Below are 24,503 nucleotides of genomic sequence, written 5' to 3' on the forward strand. Positions count from 1 at the left end.
AGAATTCCAGTTTACCTGAGTGCAGGTGATAATTTTTCTCGGTGGGTGTCAGTGTCCGTGAACCAAACCCAATAATACGTAGTTTATTCTCCTGATGTTGGTACAGCACTGCACCCAACCCATCCTGTGATGCGTCAGTATGCAAAATAAATGGCAGGTTAAAGTCCGGATAAGCAAGAATTGGGGGTTTGGTTAGCAACGCAATTATCTTGTCAACGGTTTCCTGATGCTTTGTTGTCCATTGCACTGAGGTTCCTGAGGGTAACTGTTGTGTTCTTCCTGCCTTTACATGCAGCCTCTCCTTCGCTAAATTATTTCTACTTGTCTTCTTGGATTCTTTCTTTGTCTGCAGCAAGTCATATAGAGGTTTCGCAATTCGGGAGAAGTTTTGTATAAAGCAGCGGTAATAACTCAAGAACCCCAGTAGTTTTCTCACATCTCCCACTGTCCTTGGTGTTTTCTCTCTGACTGCTTGAATTGCTTCTGTATCTTTTGGGTCCAGTCGAATCCCATTGCCCGACACAAGTCTTCCTAGGAACCTCACTTCTTTTTTGAAAAGTTCACACTTATTTGGTCTCAACTTAATCCCATATGTACGCATTCTCTGAAAAATCTTTCTTAAACTTTCAATATGTTCTGGAAAAGTCTTAGAATAACACAGAACGTCATCAAGATAAGGTGAGCAACATTCATCTCTCAGACCTTCCAGGGTCTCTTCCATACACCTTTGGAATGCTGCTGGGGCATTCATCAAGCCAAAAGGGATCCTCACCCATTCATGTAGCCCCCATGGTGTACTGAATGCTGTCATGTGCCTTGATTCTTTGGAGATAAACCCTTGATGGTAAGCACTTCCCTGTTCCAAAATAGAGAACCATGAGAATCCACTCAGATTATCTAAAAGATCTTGAGATCGTGGTAGGGGATGCCTATCAGGTACAGTCTTCTTATTTAATTCTCTGAAGTCAATGCACAGTCTCAAGCTGCCATCTTTTTTCCGTACACATACCACAGGTGAGGAGTAAGATGATTTTGACTTGCATATCCACCCCCTCTTCATTAGCTTCTGTATATAATCTTTTACTTCCTGATATAAGGGTTTTGGTATGGAATTGTAGGACTTCTGCACTGGTATCTTGTCTGTTAAATTGATCTGCAGATTCAGATTAGGAATACACCCAATGTCTTCCTCCTCTTTTGCAAAAATGTCAGCCTCCTCCCACAACATCTGCCTAGCAAGTGTCTGCTCCTCTTCAGTGAGATGCTGTAGATCTACTGGCGGATTCCATTTCTCGCCTTGTAAGCTTTGGGCATTTGCTTGCATCATGGATATTGTATTCCTATTTTTTTTTTGTGTCGTTTGTTTTGCAGGTTTAATCTCATCCACAGGGATCTCTTCCATAATTGGGTAGATCATGCCTAACACAGTCCTTGGTTGAATGTATACAGTATGTTTAGTGGTGTTCTGAACGGGAATCTTTATCTGTTTTGTTCGTCCCCTGTGTATCTTCACAAGTGTAGGGAATGCTTCCAGACCCTCAAGACATTGACTGGGCAATAGTGGCTCAAACAGCACTGTTTCCTCGCCAGGCCAGGGACCAACATTACACCGAATCTCACATGATTTCCCTTTCAGGACCCTAATGCTTTGACTACCTGTATATATGCTACGTACCAACTCGTTATCTTTACTCATGGGTGACAATACAAGACCCACCAAAGCATTTGCTTTACATTTTCTTACATGTAATGCCTCACTTAATAGTATGGTGACACTACTTTGATCAGAGTTACCACTGTCAGCATTTTCTTTAATCAATTCTTCAATTGCATTGAACCCTATAATTGGGGTAAAGGGGCAATGTTGGCTAACTAACATGGGTACAACCATAGTTACCTTTTCTCTATTATTCTCAATTTTTAGTTCAAGCTCAACCCATCCATCATAAGGAATAACAGACCCATTTGCCGCTTTAATTGTTAAGCATTCGTTTTCTCCTAACAATTTCCCAATAGGCTGCACTGTAGCGTGCTGCTGGTATTGTTTTATCCAGCTTGCAGCCACAATACTGATTTGGGACCCTGTGTCAACAAGTGCTTTTGTGGACACACCTCCCAAACTGCAAGTAAGCAAGCATTTATCCCCTATCAGCCTGGCTACTTTCCTCCTGTCCCCACTCTTTGGTTGGAGGGGCATTTCACTAAGTTTTGTGACTGTCTGGGACTTGTCTTGAGAACTGATCACTGGTTGTCCCTCACCTGTGACCATTCCTCGTTTCCCGAGAACCTTTTCTGTTTCATGCAGCCACGTGCACTGTGACCTTCCTGACCACATTTAAAACAATGCCAACATTTTTCTCTCCCCTCATGCACACATTGCTTACATTTAGGCACAGTCTTGGGTTTAACACTGTCCTTCACTACCTTCACCGGCCCATGTTCATTCTTCTGTATTGCCCCTGCCTGTAGCAGCAATTGTACATTCTTTGTGAGAGCAGCAACTTGTGTTGTCAGCTCTCCCAGAGAGGGTTGGTTGTCACCAGCCTGGTGTCTGGATTCTCCTCCATCCTGTGTCTGGATGACATTGGCAGTAGTCAGCCTGGATCTGCCACTCAATCTGGCTTGCCTCTCTGCTTCTATTCTGGCTAGCTTGGTAACTATTTCTAGCAGCACATCATCACTTGTAGATAAGTCAGAAATATATAGCTTAATCTCTCTTCTAATCTCACTATATTTCTCACTTAACCCCTGATATAACGTGTGAAGAAACACTCCTTGTACCAAATTCTTGTCATAAGTAATTGCAGCACCAACTTGTTGGGAAGACCACAAAACTTTCTGTTTTAGCCCCATAATTCTATACACAAACTGCTGCGGAGTCTCTTTATCATGCTGTTTAGCGTTCATCAGTTCCTGAAACAAGTCAGTGCTGCTCCTGTCCTGAAGATGTGAGCGCAGGAACCTCTTCAGCTCTGCTACAGAAAGATCCTCCTTGTTTACCAGCATCTCCTTAAAAGTTCCTGGTTTCACAGTTTTCAGCACAGTTCTGATGATTTCTGACTCTGAGTATCTTTCTTGTATACCTTCATCAATCTGTCTACATACACTGCTATATGTCAGTTCAGAGTCCCAGTCTGAAATTTGCCCACCATGAATTTTAAACTCCTTTCTTGGCAGGTAAGCTGCTAAGTCCTTTAATGTAAACCCACTTTCTGCCATTTGCCCTGTCCTGTCCATTGTGTGAATTGTGCTGTGCTCTCTGTTCACACTTCCATGTGGAGTGGCAGAGTGTCTTTCTCCTAGCAAGGACTCAGCCAGTTCTTTTATCTGAAGCAGGTATGCCTTGCCACTGTCCTCCATGCTGTACACCGCTTCTCCCTGTAAATGTCCCAGGATGTACTCACAGATCTCCTGCTCACTTGAACCTGTAGCTTGGGGAACTTCTTTTCCAGCATCTCCCTGAATCTGTACAGCAAGTGAGTGCAACTGATCCTCAGACAATGTGTGCAGCAGCTTCTGGATCTGCCACTGCAGCTTCTTCACTGATGCTGCGTCCACCATCTTAGATCCTGTATAGCTTGCTTGAAGCCTCCTCTCTCCCTTTACTGTAATGGCAGCCTTCTCACTCTGTGACTGTCTTGCACGATAATTACATATCACAGACGAGCCCCCAAATGTTACCCGTGTTTGTAGTGGTAGTGCAGACTAGTGCCACGATGCAGCCGACAGCGTCTGTTTTAACAGAGGAGAGACACGACATGTGGCTCAGTTGATGTCCAACTTTAATATCAGTATCTTGTAATAATATACAGAAGAGAAAATAGGCAACCCTATAGGTTAACATAACAACAATTATATTCCATCTATAGTTATAACACTAACCTGTTTTAACAGAGGAGAGACACGACATGTGGCTCAGTTGATGTCCAACTTTAATATGAGCACCAGGCCCTAACTCTCCTCAACCAGTGTAATCATGTTAGAGCTCCCTCTAGTGACAGCCTTATGTTTTTGTGCTGTTGGGAAGTCTGAATTTAACCCTGTCACATCCGCATCCATTGCTCCGTTCCGTGGCAAAAAAAAAAATCTATAATGGGCAGCCAGTTCCATTCTGCAAATTGCGTAACGCACACGGGTGGCCTCCGTGTTTTGCAAATCCCCAATTTGCGGTTGCGTGCATGTAGCCTTTCTGACAGACCTACAATCCCCACAGCAGCACAAATCTCATTCCTGTCCTGATAGTTTGTTACAATGTATCAGTGCTGGTAAAATGACTTAAAAAAACAATGTACAGTTTCCCCCTAATAAAACTTAAAAAATATATTAAAAAGCCCTGTGTTATGTAATAAAAAGATGCAAACGTTATTTTGGTAGTCCAAAAAAAAAAAAAAAAAGTTACAAGTGTTTGAAGCATGTGCGTTAAATTACAAAAAAAGTGACTGTCATTAAGGCCTTTTCAGGCCTGGTCACTAAAGGGTTAACTAATAAGTGCTTTCCCGGCTAGTAAGGCCTCATACACATGACCGTACCTTTTCTTTTGGTCCGCATGAGACCAGCCATGTGTGTTCTGCATTTTGCAAAACGGAGTAACGGATGCGGACAGCACGCGATGGGCTGTCCGCATCTTTTGCGGCCCCGTTGAAGTGAATGGTTCTGCATCCAAGTCACATAAAAAAAATACTGCGGCTCAGATGCGGACTGAAACAATGACCGTGTGCATGAGACCTCAGGGAAAGTGCTTATTGGTTATTGCAGGTACAGTATATCTGGGGGTGCGGGAGGCGGTAATAACCAGTGAGCGCCGTCTTCTGCAGTGTAAAGCGCTCATTAGTTAATAGGAGGCAGGAAGGAAACGTCGCCCCTTAAAGGGGTTTCCCAGTAAAAATTATTTTTAACCAGTTCCTGCAGCATAGTCCCTGACAGAAGATTCCTACTTTCCTGCTCCGTGTTGCTCTCGCTGTCTCCATCCTCCGGTCTCAGAGCACCTCTCCAGCAAATGACTGACTTTAGCGGTGACACACTGCTTGTGGCCACATCACCACTGAAGCCAGGCATTGGCTGCAGAGGTACAAGTGACTCTGCCCATATCCAACCGAATGTAAACAGCTCCTGGACCAGAAGATGGAGACAGCGGGAGCGGCAGGGAGCAGGAGAGTATGAATCTTCTGCTTCAGGCTCATGCTGCAGGAACGTGTTAAAAATCTTTTTTTACCAGGAAATCTCTAAGCCCCTGTTACACGGCACGATATTCAGGACAACTACTGCTGGGAACAAGTGTTCATAGGGACGCTCATTCCGGATATTTGGCCGGTATAATCGGTGCTGCTAATCAGTCGATAAACAAAGAATCACTCGTTTGTTGGCTTATTTGCATATTTAATCAGGATGAAAGATGTACAATTATCGTCAGCGCAACTCACCGTGTAGTCAGGGATCGGCTACCGATAATCGATAGAAGTGAATGAGGGAGGAATGACTGTGGTAGTGATCATTCCTCCCCAGTCACTTTGCATTAGCTTGTGTAAGGCCTCTTTCACACGGGCGTGAGTTTTTTTGCCCGGATAAGAGCCGGGTGCGTTGCGGGAAAATGCGCAATTTTTTCTGCGCAAGTGCAAAACATTGTCATGCGTTGCACTCGCGTGAGAAAAATCGCGCATGTTTGGTACCCAAACCCGAACTTCTTCATAGAAGTTCGGGCTTGGGATTGATGTTCTGAAGATTGTATTATTTTCCCTTATAACATGGTTATAAGGGAAAATAATAGCATTCTGAATACAGAATGCATAGTAAACCAGCGCTAGAGGGGTTAAAAAAAATAAAAAAAATTTAACTCACCTTAGTCCACTTGCTCGCGAAGCCCGGCATCTCCTTGTGCCTCCTCTGCTGATGAACAGGACCTGGGGTGAGCTGCTCCATTAAATAGAGCCTAAGGACCTTCGATGACGTCACTCCGGTCATCACATGGTACGTCACATGATCTTTTACCATGGTGATTCACCATGGTAAAAGACCATGTGATGACCGGAGTGACGTCATCGAAGGTCCTTAAGCTCTATTTAATGGAGCAGCTCACCCCAGGTCCTGTTCATCAGCAGAGGAGACACAAGGAGATGCCGGGCTTCGCGAGCAAGTGGACTAAGGTGAGTTAAATTATTTTTTATTTTTTTTTAACCCCTCTAGCGCTGGTTTACTATGCATTCTGTATTCAGAATGCTATTATTTTCCCTTATAACCATGTTATAAGGGAAAATAATAATGATCGGGTCTCCATCCCGATCGTCTCCTAGCAACCGTGCGTGCAAATCGCATGGCATCCGTACTTGCTTGCGGATGCCATCCGATTTTCACACACCCCATTCATTTCTATGGGGCCTGCGTCACGTCGAAATCGGACAATATAGAGCATGCTGCGATTTCAACTGAACGCACAAGTGATGCGTTAAAAACAACGCTCATGTGCACAGCCCCATAGAAATGAATGGGTCAGGATTTAGTGCGGGTGCCATACGTTCGCCGCACGGATCGCACCCGCACGGAAAACTCGCCCGTGTGAAAGGGGCCTAATAGCTGATGCAAACAAGCGCTAATTAACAATTATTTTTTGCGGCCCCTTGAAATAGTGCGATGTGACAATGCGGCCCCCAGACCAAAAAAGGTTGTGCACCCCTGTCCTAGAGAGGCTAACAGCTAGAGACATTCATACCAGTTTTCAATACATTATATTACAATTTTTCCCTTTTTTATTTTATTTAGTAAGGGCCCAGCTAAATCAATGACTATGTATTATTACTATATTATTAGTATATCATTGTTTGTCCGATAATTTCAGATGAGGGGTGCGTCTGCCACTAGTGAAACAGGTGTAATTTTTATCTGGCTGAGGGGTTTGTTGGATGGTAGAGCGCCCCCAATCCAGACTCCAAAAAAGGGTTGAACTGCTGAAATCAATTACAGAGTTACAGAGGGTCCTGTAATTGATTCCGTCCCCCATCCTGGAGTGCGGAGACACACATACCACTCATTTTCTGTAAGGTCGTCTCTTACAAATACATGATACAACTGGCTCTGAACTGAGGGTAGAGAAGGGAAGAGTCTTCACAGGATGTTAATGATAACAGTATCGGACGACTCACCAGAATAGAATGCACCGTCCCTCAGGAAGGGTCCTCCAAACACATAGATGAGCTCGTCGGAGTGATCGCCCCTCACAAAGTTTGGTCTCACATGCGCCAGCAAGGTTGGTGCATGCTGGAACTCATAAAAGTAGATGGGGAGCCCCATATCTAACGAGAGATAAGAAGACGACGAGGTATCTGTCAATTTAATGATAATTAAGCAGCCAGCAGAGAAGACAGGAAGAAACAGGTGCTTGGTCTGACTCCTGATTGGTGCTTCAGATTGAGACAAAAGGGGAGGAGCTACATGTGGCTGGAGAGTTAGTTTCATTTTCAGTCAGAGGGTGGCTGAGGAGAGCGGCTGAGGGGAGAGTGTCGAGAGGAGAGCAGCATAGAGGAGAGCGGCAGAGAGGAAAGGAGAGCAGCAGAAAGGAGAGAAGAAGATAGCATCTGAGAGAAGAGAGGAGAGTGACGAGAGGAGAGCAGCATAGAGGAGAAGAGATCGGCTGATAGGAGAAGAGAGGAGAGCAGCTGAGAGGAGAGCGGCAGGGAGAAAAGGAGAACAGCAGAGAGGAGAGAAGAAGAGAACAGCAGAGAGGAGAGAAGAAGAGAGCACCTGAGAGAAGGGAGCAGCTGAGAGGAGAGTGACGACAGGAGAGCAGCATAGAGGAGAGGAGAGCAGCTGAGAGGAGAGCGGCAGGGAGAAAAGGAGAACAGCAGAGAGGAGAGAAGAAGAGAGCATCTGAGAGAAGGGAGCAGCTGAGAGGAGAGTGACGAGAGGAGAGCAGCATAGAGGAGAGGGGAGCGGCTGAGAGAAGAGGAGAAGAGATCGGCTGATAGGAGAAGAGAGGAGAGGATAGCAGCTGAGAGGAGAGTGTAGAGAGAAAAGGAGAACAGCAGAGAGGAGAAAAGAAGAGAGCATCTGAGAGAAGAGAGCAGCTGACAGGGTGAGCGACAGAGAGGAGAAGAGATGGGCTAAGAGGAGAGGAGTAGAGATCGGCTGAGAGGATTCAGAGCAGCTGAGAGGTGAGTGGCGGGGAGGAGAGCGTCTGACATACTGGAAATGATGGGGGGGTCCAGAACCTCATTAATAATAATTGAAAGTTGTAAATACTACAACTCCTAAAATGTCCTGACGGGCGGTACTTCTACATATCAGCTACAATGTGAATGGACTGTACCTTGATGGTATTTTGCAGTCTCAAGAGCCGGTATAACGAACTTTACATCACCACACAAGTCCAGAAAGCGATCACGAATCTTCAGTGGATCAGTGATGTTACCAAGATACTCGTCAACAGCGAGAGGGATGACGTCAGGACTCAGACTCTAGAAAATAAGACATTAAAGGGCTTTTCTGGGATTTAAATATTGACGACTTATCCTCAGGATAGGTCATCAATATCAGATTGGCTGCAGTCCAACACCCAGCACCTCCGCCGATCAGCTGGTTGAAGGACAGGCCACACTCTGTGCGAGCGCTGCCTTCTCTTCATTGTTTACCTGCTCGCCGTTGACATTGCAATGAAGAACAATGTATTTACAAGCCGTCTCATTCACTTCAATTTAAGATTATAGGAACGAGCTGTCCCATAGAAGTGAATGGGATGGCTTGTAGTTATACCTGCTCGCCGTCCACAGTGCACGGGGAGCTTCCTTCACTTCAACCAGTTGATCGGCGGGTGTTCTGGGTGTCGGACCCCCTGCTGATCTGATATTGATTACCTATCCTGAGGATAAGTTACAACATTAAAACCCCAGAAAACCACAATAAAGAGAATTAATTCCTTATAGATAATAAGACGGAGAACATAGAGGACATGAGCTCATCTCACCGGTAACGCATCTTGGACCTTCAGCATCATTGTCTCCCTCGTCATTCTGCCTGTTATCCCTGTTATATTATATAGCTAAATGCAAAGATAATAAGAATATTACCATCACTCCATCCAAATAAATTTTACAATTTTCTTTATTCTTTAGAGCAGGATTTTGTGCTCCAGAACTGCTCATCCTATAACTGAGGGCAGTAAGCAGCCAAAGTCATCCAAAATCCAACAGCAGGTCAAGCCTGGTCATCCACCTGATTACAGCTATACATAGACTATACATAGATTGTGCTTAGTGCTAACCATAGGACCCTCCAGACTTACTGCTTGCTGATGGTGGACATGTTCAGGACATGAAAAACTTTGGCAAATTTAACCTTGGCTGCAACTGCAAGGGGAGCTTTGCATCTACCTTTGGAAGCATCCAGCTGAACTCATGATTGTTGATTCCAATGAGAAGCGGGACCTTGTTTCCTTCCTTGTTAGCCAAGATCTCCTCTACTGCTTTAGGAAGAAAAACCCCGTCCACACATGCTGAGGGAGGCAGCATGCCCTGCAGAGACAAGCAGCGCATGAGGCATACAGAACATTGAGGAAGATGTTTCCTTATAAGTTTCCCAGGACACACTATTGTTGGATGACAACATCTACCATTGCTTCGGCCATCGCGAGAAACTCCTCTTCTGATTTCTTCTTCAGACAGTTGGCTATAGAGGCGAGATCACAGCCTGATATCTCTGCTACTTTCTGTGGAGGAAAACAGGTGGATTAATCAGATATTATTGGATATATTCACTTCAGGATCCGTTGTGGTTCTCACTCCCCCAGAGGTGCTAAAACTGCCGAGCAGCAACAGGAGGCGCAAAATTGGGAAGTGTGAAGGTTGTGGAGGTCGTTCAGCCGCCAATTAATAGAAAAATATTATCTTAGATTGAATTCGAAAAAAATACCATTAGGTACCCTTGGTGGGTGGACTGGTATCTATCTAGTAAGAGTAGTACATATCTAGTAGCATTATCATACCTATCTATCTAGTAGTATTATCTGTCTAGTTCTAGTAGCCTGGTAGTAATAGTAGTATCTTCTAATAGTCATGGGTGGATTGGCCATAGACCTTACATGGAAATTTCCTGATGGGCCGATGCCCAGGGGGTCACCTGGGCATTCCTCATGGCCGGCCAGTGGAAGTTTTTGGAGATGTATTTTGTGCTGCTGGCAGTTTTTTGTGATGGACTGTTGAATTTGGCCCTGTTGGGGTGGTATATGGCAATATGGTATTGCTGGCCCTGTCTTCCACCAATTTGGACCCACTACAAAACGGGGCCACTTTTAGTAATTCTTCCAGGGCCACTTTAAGTTCTCAGTCTGCCCCTGCTAATAGTAGTATCTATTTAGTAGTATGTAGTAGTACTATATATCCAGTGGTGTGCCTAGGGTGTTTGGCACCCGGGGCGGGTCCTTCCTCTGGTTACCCCCCCCCCCCCCAATACTTAAAAATAAATGGTACCCCCTCAGAGTAGTATTGCCCTCATTGTACAACCTTCACAGCAAATAGCAAATGTGGTGCCAATATTCAAAAAGGGTCCAAACACAGAGCCCGGAAACTATAGGCCGGTAAGTTTAACATCTATCGTGGGTAAACTGTTTGAAGGTTTACTAAGAGATGCTATCTTAGAGCATCTCAACGGAAATAAGAAAATAACACCATATCAGCATGGCTTCATGAGGGATTAGTAGTAATATACATCCAGTAGTAGTAGCAGTGGCATATCGTAGTAGTAGTAGTAGTAGTAGTAGTATCTATTTAGAAGTAGCAGTAGTATCTATCTAGTAGTATGTATCTAGTAGCTATCGGTATCTAACTACCAGTTGTAGTATCTGGTAGCAGTAGCATCTTTCTAGAACTAGTAATCATAATAATATCTATCTAGTGGTACTAGCATCTATCCAGTAGCAGTGTGTCACGGATGAGGTGTGGGATGGAACTCCACACCGACAACAGGAGGGAAGGGAAAAGGAACTAGGCCTGGAAGCTAGGTAAAGGAAACAGGTCACCACCTAGAGAAACCCTAATCCAAGCCCTAACTACTATCAGTATGAACCAACCTTGATGGTAGGAATGCTCATGCACCATAACCTAAGACCCTGGAACAACCTATAGGTCCCTAAAGATAGTGTCAGAACTTGAGACGACCTGTTACTTCCCAGATGAATGAACAGGAGTCTCCCTCAGGCCTAGTAATAAAAGACAGGGAAGTACACCAAAATGCAAATAGGGAAATGACACTTAAGTCCGAAAGTAAATGGATGAGCAGGAACTTAGCAGAGGTCCAAACACCAGCACTTCCAATACTAGAATGAAGCTATCAACTGCCTAGCATGATGGCTGAAGCTACACTAAATAGAGGAGGTGAAATGACCACTAAGCAACACCTGAGACAAGGGGTTTGGTCATTACTAGAATCAACACAGAAGCAAATGTAAACAAAGAAGCTGTCAGATCACATCACCTGTAGCCAGTCTCACTGATCTCCTAGTCCCTGTCACCGGAATGTCTGTGATACAGTGTCTAGTAGTAGTAGTATATATGCAGTAGTAGTAAAGGTATCTATCTAGTAGTAGTATCTTTATATTATTAGTTCTATCTAGTTCTAGCAGTATCTAGTAGTATCTATTGGTAGTATTATTTATCTAGTAGTAGTAGCAGTGTTATCTATTTATCTATCTATCTACCGTAGTATGTATGTATCCAATAGTAGTAGTGGAAGTATCTAGCCATAGTAGTATCTACAGTATCTAGTAGCAGTAGTACTGGTAGTAGTATCTAGTAGTAGTATAAGTACCTATCCAGTAATAGTAATATCTATCCAGTAGTAGTATCTAGTAGTAGTAGTATTACCAATCTATTTAGTAGTAGCAGCAGCAGTAGTATCTGTCCAGCAGTAGTGATATTCCTAGTAGTATCTATGTAGTAAAAATAAGTAGTAGTATCTCTCTAGCAGTGGTAGTATCTCAGTAGTAGTAGTAATAGTAGTAATATCTAGTAGTAGCAGCCATATCTTCCTGCATAGGAATTTATACATGGAGGTTGTAATCATCCCTTTTCTTTGAGCGCCCTCTAGTTGTTGCTTCTTCAAAATACCATGTTTTCACGCAGAGAGGAGAAGAAAACGTCCCATGTCAGGCCTCCAGGCCCCATAACAGTTGCATGGTCTGACCATATTGCAGGTACACCACTGTCTATAGACTATACTTACTTTCTGGTAGGGGATGAGATCTTCAGAATTACTGACCACAAAGCCTGGCTTTGTTACTGCTCCGCTCTCTGCGATGGCGCGGTGGAACAGACCATTGGCTAAGGGAGAGAGCATCTAGAAGAAAAGACAATTCTGATTATTCTCATCATAAACCCTTGGATCGGACACATTCATTATTTCTGTTGATATTTTCAATGATTGAGCATCGTCCTGTATTCTGCTTATGGCACAGACAGAACAATGTGATAATTTCTGATGATGGAATGAAATTGGAGAATTGTCCTTCGAGCATTTTTCTAATATCTCTATGAATAGAAAGTCCTTTTCATCATCTTCCGCGAAGTATTTATTCCACTCTAGCCAAAAGACAGCAATAAAAGGGTTAACCACCGCTCTATAGGCCTAACTTCCTCCAAAGCAAACTGATTATTATCTTCTGATGGTAGGACTGGTAGCCCTGAGCAATAGTTTTCATACAATTTTTACTCTTTTTTTTGCCGGTCTACACAGAGGAAGGTTCCTGCTGACCGAGCAGAGCTCATGTCCGGCATTTTCTGCCCTGAACTTCCGTTTCTTACCTGATAACAGAGGAACGATGTGACCCCTGGGATCATGGTGAAGCTGTTTGGTCACCCGGTGTCCAGGGTTCAGTTTGCACTCTTCATCTTTTGCTCCAACACCCCTTTCTTCCATTGCTATCTCCACAGCACTGATGTAGGAATTTCCATCTTGGGCCTCTGCGCATGTGCTGGGGAGATGGCCGGTGTATCCATCCTGACACTAGATCCAGGAAGCAAATGCGCCTGTGCAGGATTCAGGTGCTGATTTATGACGTCACCCACTATTTGTGAAGGTCATAAGGGTTGTATAAGACGCCAGCTTGACGTGCTAGGCAGAAGATTTTCCCCTGAACCAACATAGTGCAGGGACTTCTTCTAACCAACCTCTCCTCGTCCCTCCTGGGCTATTGTTCTTATTGCCCTGGCTGATTATGTTTGAGTATTACAGATCTCCAGCCCATCATCTGGAGTTTCCAGAAACAGGAAAAGAAGGTCAAAGTCTTTGCATTTCTTGTTAGTCAGCACATCCTATGACATGAGGTACATGCATAGATGTGCATCACTGTGGCTGAAAATGCAAAAACACAATGCACCTGGACATCTATCTAATTTATTTATTGTGCTGACTAACTTTGTTTTTGGATGACTGGCTCATCTAGGCCGTCTCCAAGGACATACTTTTGGAGCACATCATCAGAACTGCTATCAGCAGCCATCTTGTTTGAAGATCCAGAGCAAAATCTTGTGTGGTGTGTGGTCCCTTCAATAGTAATTATTCTCTGCTAGAGTGAGCTTAGTGTTAACAGTGCCCCCAATAGTAATAATGCCCCCATTGTGCCCCTATAGTAATAATGATTGCCAGTAGAAAAATGGCCCCTGGTTTGTCCAAGTACAAAAATCCCCCTTATAATGTGCGCCAGAACAAAAATACCCCTATAATGTGCACCAGTACAAATAATACCCCTATAATGTGCACCAGTACAAATAATACCCTCTTCTATACACCAATATAAAAAAATACCCCCTTACCTTTCAGATCAAACCCCCATATCAAATCTTCAAATCAGACCCCAGTACCAGACCTCAAATCAGATCCACATATCAAATCCTCAGATCAGACCCCCCATACCAGATACTCAGATTAGACCCCATTTCCGATCCCCAAATTATACCGTATACCATATCAGATACTCAGACTCTCATATCAGATCCTCAGATCAAAACCCTCATATCAGATCCTAAGATCAGACCCCCCCCCCATATCAAACCTCAGATCCTACCCCCATGTTAGACCCCCTATATCAGACCCAAAAAAATACATTAATTTATCTCTCCTGCTCCTTCACCACTCTGTAGGTCCTGAGGGTCATTCCTGCAGTCACGCTCCCTGGTCTTCTCCAAGCCACGCTGCACTCCAGTCCACTCCAGTGCCGCACAGGCCTGGAGAAGACCAGGAAGGGGTGAGTACAGCTCTCACTCACCGCTCCTTGCGCCTCCTGCATACCAGTGAGCGCTTCCATAATTCACTACAGTATAAATGGCTGCTTGTGTATTCTGTGTCTTTTGGCAGAGGTAGAGTAAATACCCCAGGTGCTGCCTGAGAATCGAGGAAAAGGACATTTCAGAGTAAATGTCATTCCTATGAAAATAGACACAGGCTGGAAAGTATCCCAGGAGCTATAGATTCTCAGTGCAGATAACTAGATAAATACTAGACGCAACTTACAAGAGCAGAGACGCTGAGCGCACCGGCAGATTCACCAAATGTAGTGACGGACTCGGGGTCACCACCGAAATCGGCAATGTTTTCCTGTACCCATCTGAGAGCAGCCACTTGGTCCTGAAGCCCATAATTACCAGGTAACTGGTCATCTCTAGTACTAAGATAAAAAAAAATGGTAAATTGTATACAAAGTCTCAGTGTGAAGCCTAAGATGACCTCTAAAAACCATTACACAAAACAAATAAAATAACCTCACAAGTACTTGTCCTGAACTGATCCTGAGTTACATCCTGTATTATACTCCAGAGCTGCACTCACCTTTTTGCTGGTGGAGTCACTGTGTACATACATTACTTATCCTGTACTGATCCTGAGTTATATCCTGTATTATACTCCACTCCAGAGCTGCACTCACTATTCTGCTGGTGGAGTCACTGTGTACATACATTACTTATCCTGTACTGATCCTGAGTTACATCCTGTATTATACTCCAGAGCTGCACTCAGTATTCCGGTGGTGGAATCATTGTGTACATACATTCCTTATTCTGAACTGATGCTGAGTTACATCTAGTATTATACTCCAGAGCTGCACTCACTATTCTGCTGGTGGAGTCATTGTGTACTGTGAGAAGAGTATGGTTTGGGAGAACCGATATCTGCAGTTGAAACTGTTAAACTGTGTGTGGTATGCCTTGGGTGTGTCCCTGGGAACTGAGAGGTTAACCCAGACACAGGGTAAGCCGGGTAAGTCTGTTTTGTCTCTGTTAGCTCAAATATATTATTATATCAGCTAATTATATGTAGAGCATATAACTGCCCTCTCCTCTGCATTAAACTAAGATAAGGTGTTAGGTCAATGTGTATTGACTGTTTTCTATATAGATCAGCAGAATTGTGAATGCTGCTCTGGAGTTTAATACAGATAGAAGATTAGCACTGACATATTTACAAAATGACTCAGTATTTTGTGTAAATTAACCCTATATATAACCTGTACAATGATGAGGAATGGTGAAGATACATTATATAGCAGTGATAGAGCTTTACCTGAGGAATCCTAGGATCCCCAGCCTGTATTGTATGGACACAACCACTACATTCTCATGGGCGGTAAGTGCAGAGCCATCATATGTACTGGCCGTCCCAAACACCAGCCCACCACCATGTATATACAACATGACCTAGGGAGAAGGGGAACAGATTAACATTTATTAGAAACTTATTCTTAAGGAGCCACTACCTCATATTTAACCCCCCAAAAAATATAGGATGACAGTTTATAAGGGACTATTGGTATCACTCACATGTATGGCATTAAGTGGGGGCTCTATGGTACCTGGACTGAATGTATTTTTGTCCATTTACTAGCAATATAATAGACTAGGAGACAAGTTTTAAAGGGATTGTCCAATGTAAAATGTTCTACAGTTTTCAAACCAGCACCTGGATCTGAATTCTTTTCTAATTACATATAATTAAAAATTTAGCATAACCACTGAGTTTTATTAAATAAAATGTATCTGTATAGCACCACCTGCTGTTTTTTGTTTATTTCTTTGCTCACTGAGAAGGCTGCACATGCTCAGTTTCATCCTTCAACTGTCTCCTAAGTTGTGATAGGGAGAGCTGAGACACGCCTTCTGAGCTGTGATAGGGAGAGCTGAGACACGCCTTCTGAGCTGTGATAGGGAGAGCTGAGACACGCCCCCTGAGCTGTGATAGGGAGAGCTGAGACACGCCTCCTGAGCTGTGATAGAAAAGACACTCCCCTTCAGCTGCCAGCTTGATAAAAATCTAGCAGATCAATGAATGGGGAGATCTCTGGATCCATGTGAGGTACAGGGCTGGTTCTAGCTTTGTTAGAGAGAGATTGTCATGTCCTACACGATGTCTGATTTTCATTTTTTACATTAGTCACGGGATGACTCCTTTAAGAATAACTCTCTGCAAAACTGTGGTTGTCAAAGCACAGCACAGCTATTGTGACCCATTTGAGGGTCACTATAGCTGGAGAAATAGCATTAGAACATTACCATATTACAAGAAGTATCAAGGTATTACCCTCTGATTTCCTGGCACTTACAGGTAATTTGGTTTTCTGGTCTCTGTTGGCTGGAGTATACACATTCAGGTACAGGCAGTCCTCTGAGATCGGGGGCAGCACAATGGAGGATTGGTAAGATGCTTTTGATTCAGTCATAAACCCTGCTGCCTGTATACACCTGAAATATACAGAGGCAATGAAATGTATCTCCATGTACCTCATTGGTCTTGCAAATATACATATCAGTATGGTGTTATACAGTTTCTTGTGAAAGTAGTCACCCCCTCTGTGTTTTTCCTATTTCGTTGCTTTACAACCTAGAAGTGAAATTGATTTTAATTTATATTTTGCATAATGGACCCGAGAATAGTCCACATTGACACAATAGAATGAAAACACACTGTGCATAAAGAAATAAAAACGGAAAAGTTGTCAGTGCATATGTGTTCATCCCTCGGCTATGAAAACCCTCATAATCATTTGGTCCCAACAACTAACCTCAGAAGTCACATGTACATTATATACAGGCATGAGAAAAACCAAGTACATCTGCTTTGAATTCTATGGATTTACATATCAGGACAAACACATTCTCATTAGAAGTTCTTAGAATTCAAAGAAAGGACTCACATGTTGGGATACTCAGAGGCGTCTCTAACAGAGCTCCAGGGTTCAGCAGGTTCTGGGTTAGCAAATCTCAGAGGTCCGACTGGAGGCTGTGCAAAAGGGACTCCATAAAATACATCAACGACTCTTGATGTTTCCTTTACCGGCACCGTAACGCCCCGTAGTTGTCCATATTTCGTGGTCACTAGCGGCCTTTCATCATTCTGACCTAGCCAGAAAAATGTTTTTATTTCTATTTCAATACTAGTAATATTACTATTGGAAATATTCCCATTATATAGTATTGCACATACTCTCTTGTGGTTTTTCTTACTGGAACATTCGTTTCGTACTAGTTGAACATAGACCGGTCAGCTGCAACATTAATTGGAATGTGCCATATATCAGCTTCCACAAAATAGTGATAGAGGTTTTCCATATACCTGCGTCCACAAAATACAGATTGCGGGTTTTGATATACCTGCTTCAACTAACAACTGATTGAGGTCTTCCATATATCAGCTTCCACAAAATAGTGATAGAGGTTTTCCATATACCTCCTTTCCCTGCCTACACCATCCTTTTTTAGACCTGGCATGAGCGGTAAAAATATGCAGATTGCAGTGCTAAGGACCTTTGCGCCACAATCTGTGTCAGAAATACGCCTAACATAGACAGATTTCTATATAATAAATGATCACCTGTATTATTTGGGGGTACGGCTAATATCTTTATAATATATAGATTCTAGTGTATTATACTGTGCCCTGCAGGGTGGATTTGATTTAAATCACTAGTCAGTAAGGCTTGATTTAAATATCATAGTTTTCTACATAAAGACTAATTCATGCTGGTATAACTTATAATATGCAAGTAGATGAAGATTTTTAGAATAACAACTTTTCATATTAGTTTGATTCTGTATTTATAGGTTTGTAGAAGTTAGGATTAAGGTCTTTTTCTCAACTCTGTTCATGTTATAACATTTTTGCTGTGAAGAGGCATGTGATCTCTGCTGAGTCAAATTCAGTTTTGAGAACTGCAAAAGTAAACCAAGCATCCGTGATAATATCTTGTAGGCAGAGAAACTGCCCAATAATCTTACAAAAACCTCTGGAAGAGCATGACATTGTGAATGGATTAATGGAATTTATTTACCCAAAAAATTAAACATATACAGCCTTATTCTACATAATTAAAAAAACGAATCTTTATTTTATGATGCAATAACCTTTGGATGGTAATATATTTTCCTCAAAAAGCATTAATATGGTAATATATTTCCTCAAATCTGATTTAAATAAAAAAATCAGATTTTTTATTTTATTTATTTTTTTAAATATCATAGATTTTTATCCACCCTGGTGCCCTGTATTTCCCAGTAGAAAATGATTCTTGGGAAACACAGTCCTCATCCCTGACCACTAGGACCAGTTAGCGCCCTGTCAGTACATGGCGGGCTCCCCTCTCCGCCACTCTGCTCCACTCTATACTGGTGCTTATTCTGACACTAGGGCTGGGTTCACATCCTATTGGTGCCATCCATTTAATGCATACCAAAAATGTATACATTACCAGATGCCTCAGACTGATGCCGTATAGTGGCGTCCGTTCACCATACAGTTCCATGATAGAAATTTTTTTGACGTTAACGTATGCATTTTTTTAATGGACTCTGCAGGATACAAAAACGTGGAGTGCTGCACATTTGTATACATCAAACTTATAGAAAATACCATTTGTCTAGACTCCAGCAGGGCACATTTTTGAGAGTTTCCCCTTTAAGATGCATAAAAATGGCCCCTGATTAAAAGCTTTTTCAGGTTCGCCTGCTATTAAAGTCAATGGGCGCGATGCGAACGCGCGGTTCGCGAACATTTGATTGCGAACGTGCATTCACGCTAGCGAACCGTCCCAGACGATGTTCGTCCATCACTATCACACCATTCTTGAACATATTTGGCACTGTGGCCAGCGCACTACCATACTGAATAAGAGTGCTGCCATTAAGAAGATAGTAATCTGTAAAATCTTTAACCTATAACTACTTAACAACAAAAACATAACTGCTATAATACTGCTGCCATACAAGAATATAACTACAGTAATACTGCCCCTATGATCAAGAATATAACTACTATAATACTGCTCCTATGTACAAGAATATAACTACTATAATACTGCCTTCTATGTACAAGAATATAACTACTATAATACAGCTTTTCTGTACAAGAATAAAACTACTATAATACTGCTCCCATGTACAAGACTATAACTACTATAATACTGCTCCTATGTACAAGAATATAACTACTATAATACTGCTTCTATGTACAAGAATATAACTACTATAATACTGCTTTTCTGTACAAGAATATAACTACTATGATACTGCTCCTATGTACAAGACGATAACTACTATAATACTACCTTCTATGTGCAAGAATATAACTACTACAATACTGCTCCTCTGTACAAGAATATAACTACTATAATACTGCTCCTATGTACAAGAATATAACTAATATAATACAGCCACCTATGTACAAGAATATAACTACTATAATACTGCTCCTATGTACAAGGATATAACTACTATAATACTGCCTCATATGTACAAGAATATAACTACTATAATACTGCTCCTATACACAAGAATATAACTACTATAATACAGCCACCTATGTACAAGAATATAACTACTATAATAGTGCCTCCTATGTACAAGAATATAACTGCTATAATACTGCTCCTATGTACAAGAATATAACTACTATAATACTACCTTATATTTACAAGAATATATCTACTATAATACTACCTTCTATGTACAAGACTATAACTACTATAATACTGCTCCTCTGTACAAGAATATAACTACTATAATACAGCCACCTATGTACAAGAATATTACTACTATAATACTGCGTCCTATGTACAAGAATATAACTACTATAATACTGCCTCCTATGCACAAAAATATAACTACTATAATACTGCTCCTATATACAGGAATATTACATGGGTTGCATTCTGCCCTCTAGTATCTTGCAACCTAGTTTTCACCTGTTGCGATCGGTGTCAGAATGAAGAGGCTGAGGAGCAGAATGTGCGGCAGAATCGCCATGTCCTGTGCGCTGTGGTCACCAGTGGATGCTCTTCTTCCAGCTCAGAGTATTTGTTGCAGAAGGGGATCTGAGGTCACAGCTACATTTCTAGTTACTATTTATGTACAGAACAGGTTGTACGGTCATCATTATTTACATAAAACACATGTGCATAGTATATGGTATACCGTCCCTGTGGCACCTGCCCACATGTAAATCAACAGAAACTGGTTTGGAAGGTTTATACAGAATAATGCAATAGGAGAGCTGCCAAGTGCTCTGGTTACATAAACCCAGAAAATTATATGTAAAATCTCCTAATATTCTAAATGGTTGCAAGTCCAATTTATGTATAAGATAGCCAAGATGATTGTCTATAAGCGTTAATTTTAACGTAAATTTGTTTTCCTTAGTCCTAACAGCAGCACAAGTGGGGAGTTCTCCCCTGTGAAACTGGTATGAAAGGTGGTATTTTTATTGATTAAAATTACTACCAAGATAATTAAACAATTAACCCACCCCCTATAAAGGGACGCCCGCACTTCAACCAGTGCTTTATCAGCAAGTACACAAACAAAAATAGGGTGGGAAATTTGTGTGCTGCTGTTAGGACTAAGGAAAAACAAATTTACGTTAAAATTAACGCTTTCCTTACGTCCTAACCATCAGCACAAGTGGGGACCTAGCAAGGAGCAACAGACAAATTGGGAGGGTTCCCCGTTCTCTCTTTTTTTTTTTTTTTTTTTTTTTGAGAGGGCGGTACTGATAATGGTACATCCAAATGCCACTCCCTCAGAGCGTCTAGAGTCTAGGCGGTAATGCTTTATAAAGGTGTTGTGGGAGCTCCAAGAGGCTGCAGCACAGATTTGTTCTAGCGGAACCAAACTTTTCTCTGCGTACGAACTAGATACTGCCCTTGTAGAGAGGGCAGTGACAAAGGATGGAGGAGCCAACCAATGAGCTAGAAAAGCTTCATGGATTGCCTCTTTTACCCATCTACTCAAAGAGAGTTTAGAGGCCTTTAGATCTTTGTTTTCCCCGACAAGGACAGCAGGAGTTGTTTAGATCTTTTGAAATCTGCAGTTCTGTTCAGGTAGATTCTGAGATTTCTTGAAATGTCCAAGGAATGGAGGGCTTCTTCCTCCGGAGAAGAGGGACATAAAACCGGTAAGGTGATATTCTGATTAGTATTTTTAAATGATGGTACCTTGGGGACAAAGGTTGGTAGACTCCTTAACAGAACTCTGTCCTGTAGGAAGAGGGTATAAGGCTCAGTGGCCGACAAGGCCTGAAGTTCTCCAATCCTTTTGGCCGAAGTTATGGCCAGTAGAAATGTGACCTTCAAAGATAAAAATCTATGGTCCACATTTTCCAAGGGTTCAAAGGGGGAAAGGATAGCCCCTTCAGAGCCACAGATAAATCCCATTCAGGGATAGGTCTCAGGATTCTAGGTTTAAATCTTTTGGCTCCTTTGAGGAACCTCCTGAGTAGGGGGTCTTGAGTTAAAGGTCTGCCTAAAAAGGCAGAAAGCGCACTGGTATGAACTCTGAGCGTTGACGGGCTAAGACCCTTGTGCAGGCCATCCTGCAGAAACTGTAGAATCGCTGAAAGAGGAGGATCTGAGGGTATAACCTATTTATCAGCACACCACTGAAGGAAGATCTTGTATATATTGTTTGTAGTCTCCGCCCTGTAGTGTGAAATGGTTCTCAAGACCTCCGCAGAAAGCCCTCTAGCTTCTAGTAGGGACTTGTCAATCTCCAGGCTGTCCGATTGAGTTTCCTCAGATCTAGGCAGGGACCTGTGTCCTGATACACAAGGTCCTGCGTTAGGGGAAGTCTCCAATATGTGCCCTGACTCATCTTCATGAGCTGGGTGAACCAAGACCTCTTCGGCCAGAATGGTATTATCGCAATGACCCCTTGGTATGATGGAAATTGGAGGGAATATGTAAGCCAGCCTGAACCTCCATGTTATGAACAAAGCGTCTATTGCCAGAGGATTGTCCTCCTTGTAGAGGGAGTAGAATCTGTTCACCTTGGCGTTCAAGCGGGTCACCATCAAGTCGATCTCTGGAACACCCCACCAGAGTATGATCTGGGTAAAAACGTCTCTGTTCAATGACCATTCGCCTGGAAATGGCAGACCCCGACTCAGCCGATCTGCAACTATGTTGAGATTCCCTCTGATGTAAACAGCCGAAAGGTGGGATAGACTGGTTTCTGCCTAAGCAAGAATTAGACCAACTTCCTGGAGGAGAGGTTGAGATCTTGTGCCTCCCTGTCTGTTGATGTAAGCGACTACTGTCGTATTGTCCAAGCGGACTTTTACCGCCTTCCCGCGGATAAGAGGAGCAAAGTGGTAGAGAGCGAGACGAACTGCTCTCAATTCTCTCATATTGGATCAGAGAAGCCTCTCCTGCGGACTCCAGGTACCTTGTACTGGATTCTCCTCCAGAAGGGCTCCCCAACCTAGAAGGGAGGCGTCTGTGGTTAACGTGATGCAACAAGGTTGAATCAAGGACCTCCCATCTGATCGGTTCCTCCACCACCTGAGGGAGGAACGGACTTCGGTAGACAGGGAGTGCGTTTTGTCTAACCCCTTGGGGTTGCGATTCCAGACTGCTAACACTTCTTCCTGAAGTGGACGTAGGTGCCTTAGGCCCAAGGAACTGCTTCCGCAGATGCTGACATGTGGCCTAACATCTTCATGAGAGTTCTGATGGACACCCTCCTAGGTGCCATGAGGAACTGCGCGGCTCTTATCACTCGATCCTTCCTCTCTGGAGAAAGGGAAAGAGTCATCTGTTCGGAGTCTACAATAAAACCCAAGAACATCCTGGAAGTAGATTTTTCCCAATTTATGAGACTAAGTGCTGGAGAGACTGAAGAGCCAGCTGAAGATGAGATAAAAGAACATCTAGAGTGGCGGCTTTTAGAAGCCAGTCGTCTAGGTATGGCACGATCTTTAGCCCTTGAAGCCTGAGTTGGGCGACAACCAGAGCCACAACTTTTGTGAAAGTGTGGGGAGCAGAAGAAATGCCAAATGGCAGCACAGCAAACTGGTAATGTTTTACCATCCCTCTTATGGAGACTGCAATTCTTAAAAATCTCCTGTGAGCTGGGTGAATGGGGATATGAAGGTAAGCATCCTTCAGATCTAAGGTGATCATTAGATTGTTGGGGGTTAGGATGCTGATAAGTGATCGAATGGTCTCCATTTTGAAGCGCTTTGGTCTTATAAACCGATTTAGGTAACGCAGGTCTATGATCATGCGCCAATCACCCGACGGCTTCAGGACTAGAAAAACGGGGGAGCATACTCCCAGCCCTTGTTCGTGAGGAGGCACTTCCTCTAGGGCCCTTTTTTGAACATAAAGGAGGACCGAATCCTCTAAGATAGACTGTTTGGTTTGGTTTAGGGTTTTGGTTAAAACAAACTTCTCTTGGGGAGGGGACAGAAAATCTATTTTGTACCCCAACATAATTATTTCTAGGACCCACTGGTCCGGAATATTTTGCAGCCAGGCCTGCTGAAGCAAACTTAGACGACCCCCAGCCGGAGGGGAACTGAAATTCTGAGTATCGCAAAGACGATTTGGAGGGGATTAGGGAAGGTAAGCGGGAGTCATAGATCCGCTTTACGGTCCTTTCCACGGCCGCGCCCCCGTCCGTGTCTGGACGACTCCTGAAGTCTCTGAGACCTGGAGGGGCCCTGGGTTCTTGAACTTCTGGGCCTACTCCGGCCCCGAAAGGATTGTTGGGGGAGGGACTTCCCCTTTTTATCCGCAAGGCTCTCCATTAACTTATCCAATTCTGAACCAAAGAGTCTTCCTGGTACATATGGTAGGCCACACTGATTAAATATGGAGGCGTTATCGGCAACCCAGGGATGCAGCCATAGGGGCCGCCGACTGGCGGAAGAGAGAGCCATGCCTTTGGCGGCTAATTGAAGCTGCTGTGTGGAAGCGTCACAAAAAAAGGCAGTTCCAAGGAGCAAGGTTTTGCACTGGTCTAGCACGTCAGTCCTGGAGACTCCAGATTCCAGGTCCGACTGGATTCTAAGAAACGCAGGACCGAACAAACTCTGCGACTTCTGAGGAAGCAACTGAAGCAGAGGCTGCAGCTGCGGAATAGCTGCGCCTCAGAGTGCACTCGGTCCTCCAATCTAATGGATCCTGAAGGTTGCTGCCATCATCAGAAGGAACTAAGGTCCTTTTAGACAACTTGGAGATCGCCATATCGACCTTCGGAGGCGGT

General features: G+C 43.2%; 1 protein-coding gene across 1 annotated transcript in view; it reads right to left on the minus strand.

Annotated features, from left to right (window-relative positions):
- LOC122920101 (fatty acyl-CoA hydrolase precursor, medium chain-like) overlaps positions 1-24,503 on the minus strand; it is a 28,353-nt gene that overhangs the window by 3,452 nt on the left and 398 nt on the right. Inside the window, exons 2-12 of the mRNA XM_044269310.1 lie at positions 22,576-22,715; positions 17,162-17,366; positions 16,571-16,709; positions 15,535-15,668; positions 14,488-14,641; positions 12,202-12,315; positions 9,596-9,691; positions 9,357-9,497; positions 8,951-9,025; positions 8,297-8,444; positions 7,134-7,283 (exon numbers count right to left, since the gene is read on the minus strand). Coding sequence (XP_044125245.1) covers positions 7,134-7,283; positions 8,297-8,444; positions 8,951-9,025; positions 9,357-9,497; positions 9,596-9,691; positions 12,202-12,315; positions 14,488-14,641; positions 15,535-15,668; positions 16,571-16,709; positions 17,162-17,366; positions 22,576-22,715 — 1,496 coding nt within the window. The remainder of the gene's footprint in view (positions 1-7,133; positions 7,284-8,296; positions 8,445-8,950; positions 9,026-9,356; positions 9,498-9,595; positions 9,692-12,201; positions 12,316-14,487; positions 14,642-15,534; positions 15,669-16,570; positions 16,710-17,161; positions 17,367-22,575; positions 22,716-24,503) is intronic.

This window comes from Bufo gargarizans, chromosome 10, assembly GCF_014858855.1.
Source record: "Bufo gargarizans isolate SCDJY-AF-19 chromosome 10, ASM1485885v1, whole genome shotgun sequence".
NCBI lineage: Eukaryota > Metazoa > Chordata > Amphibia > Anura > Bufonidae > Bufo > Bufo gargarizans.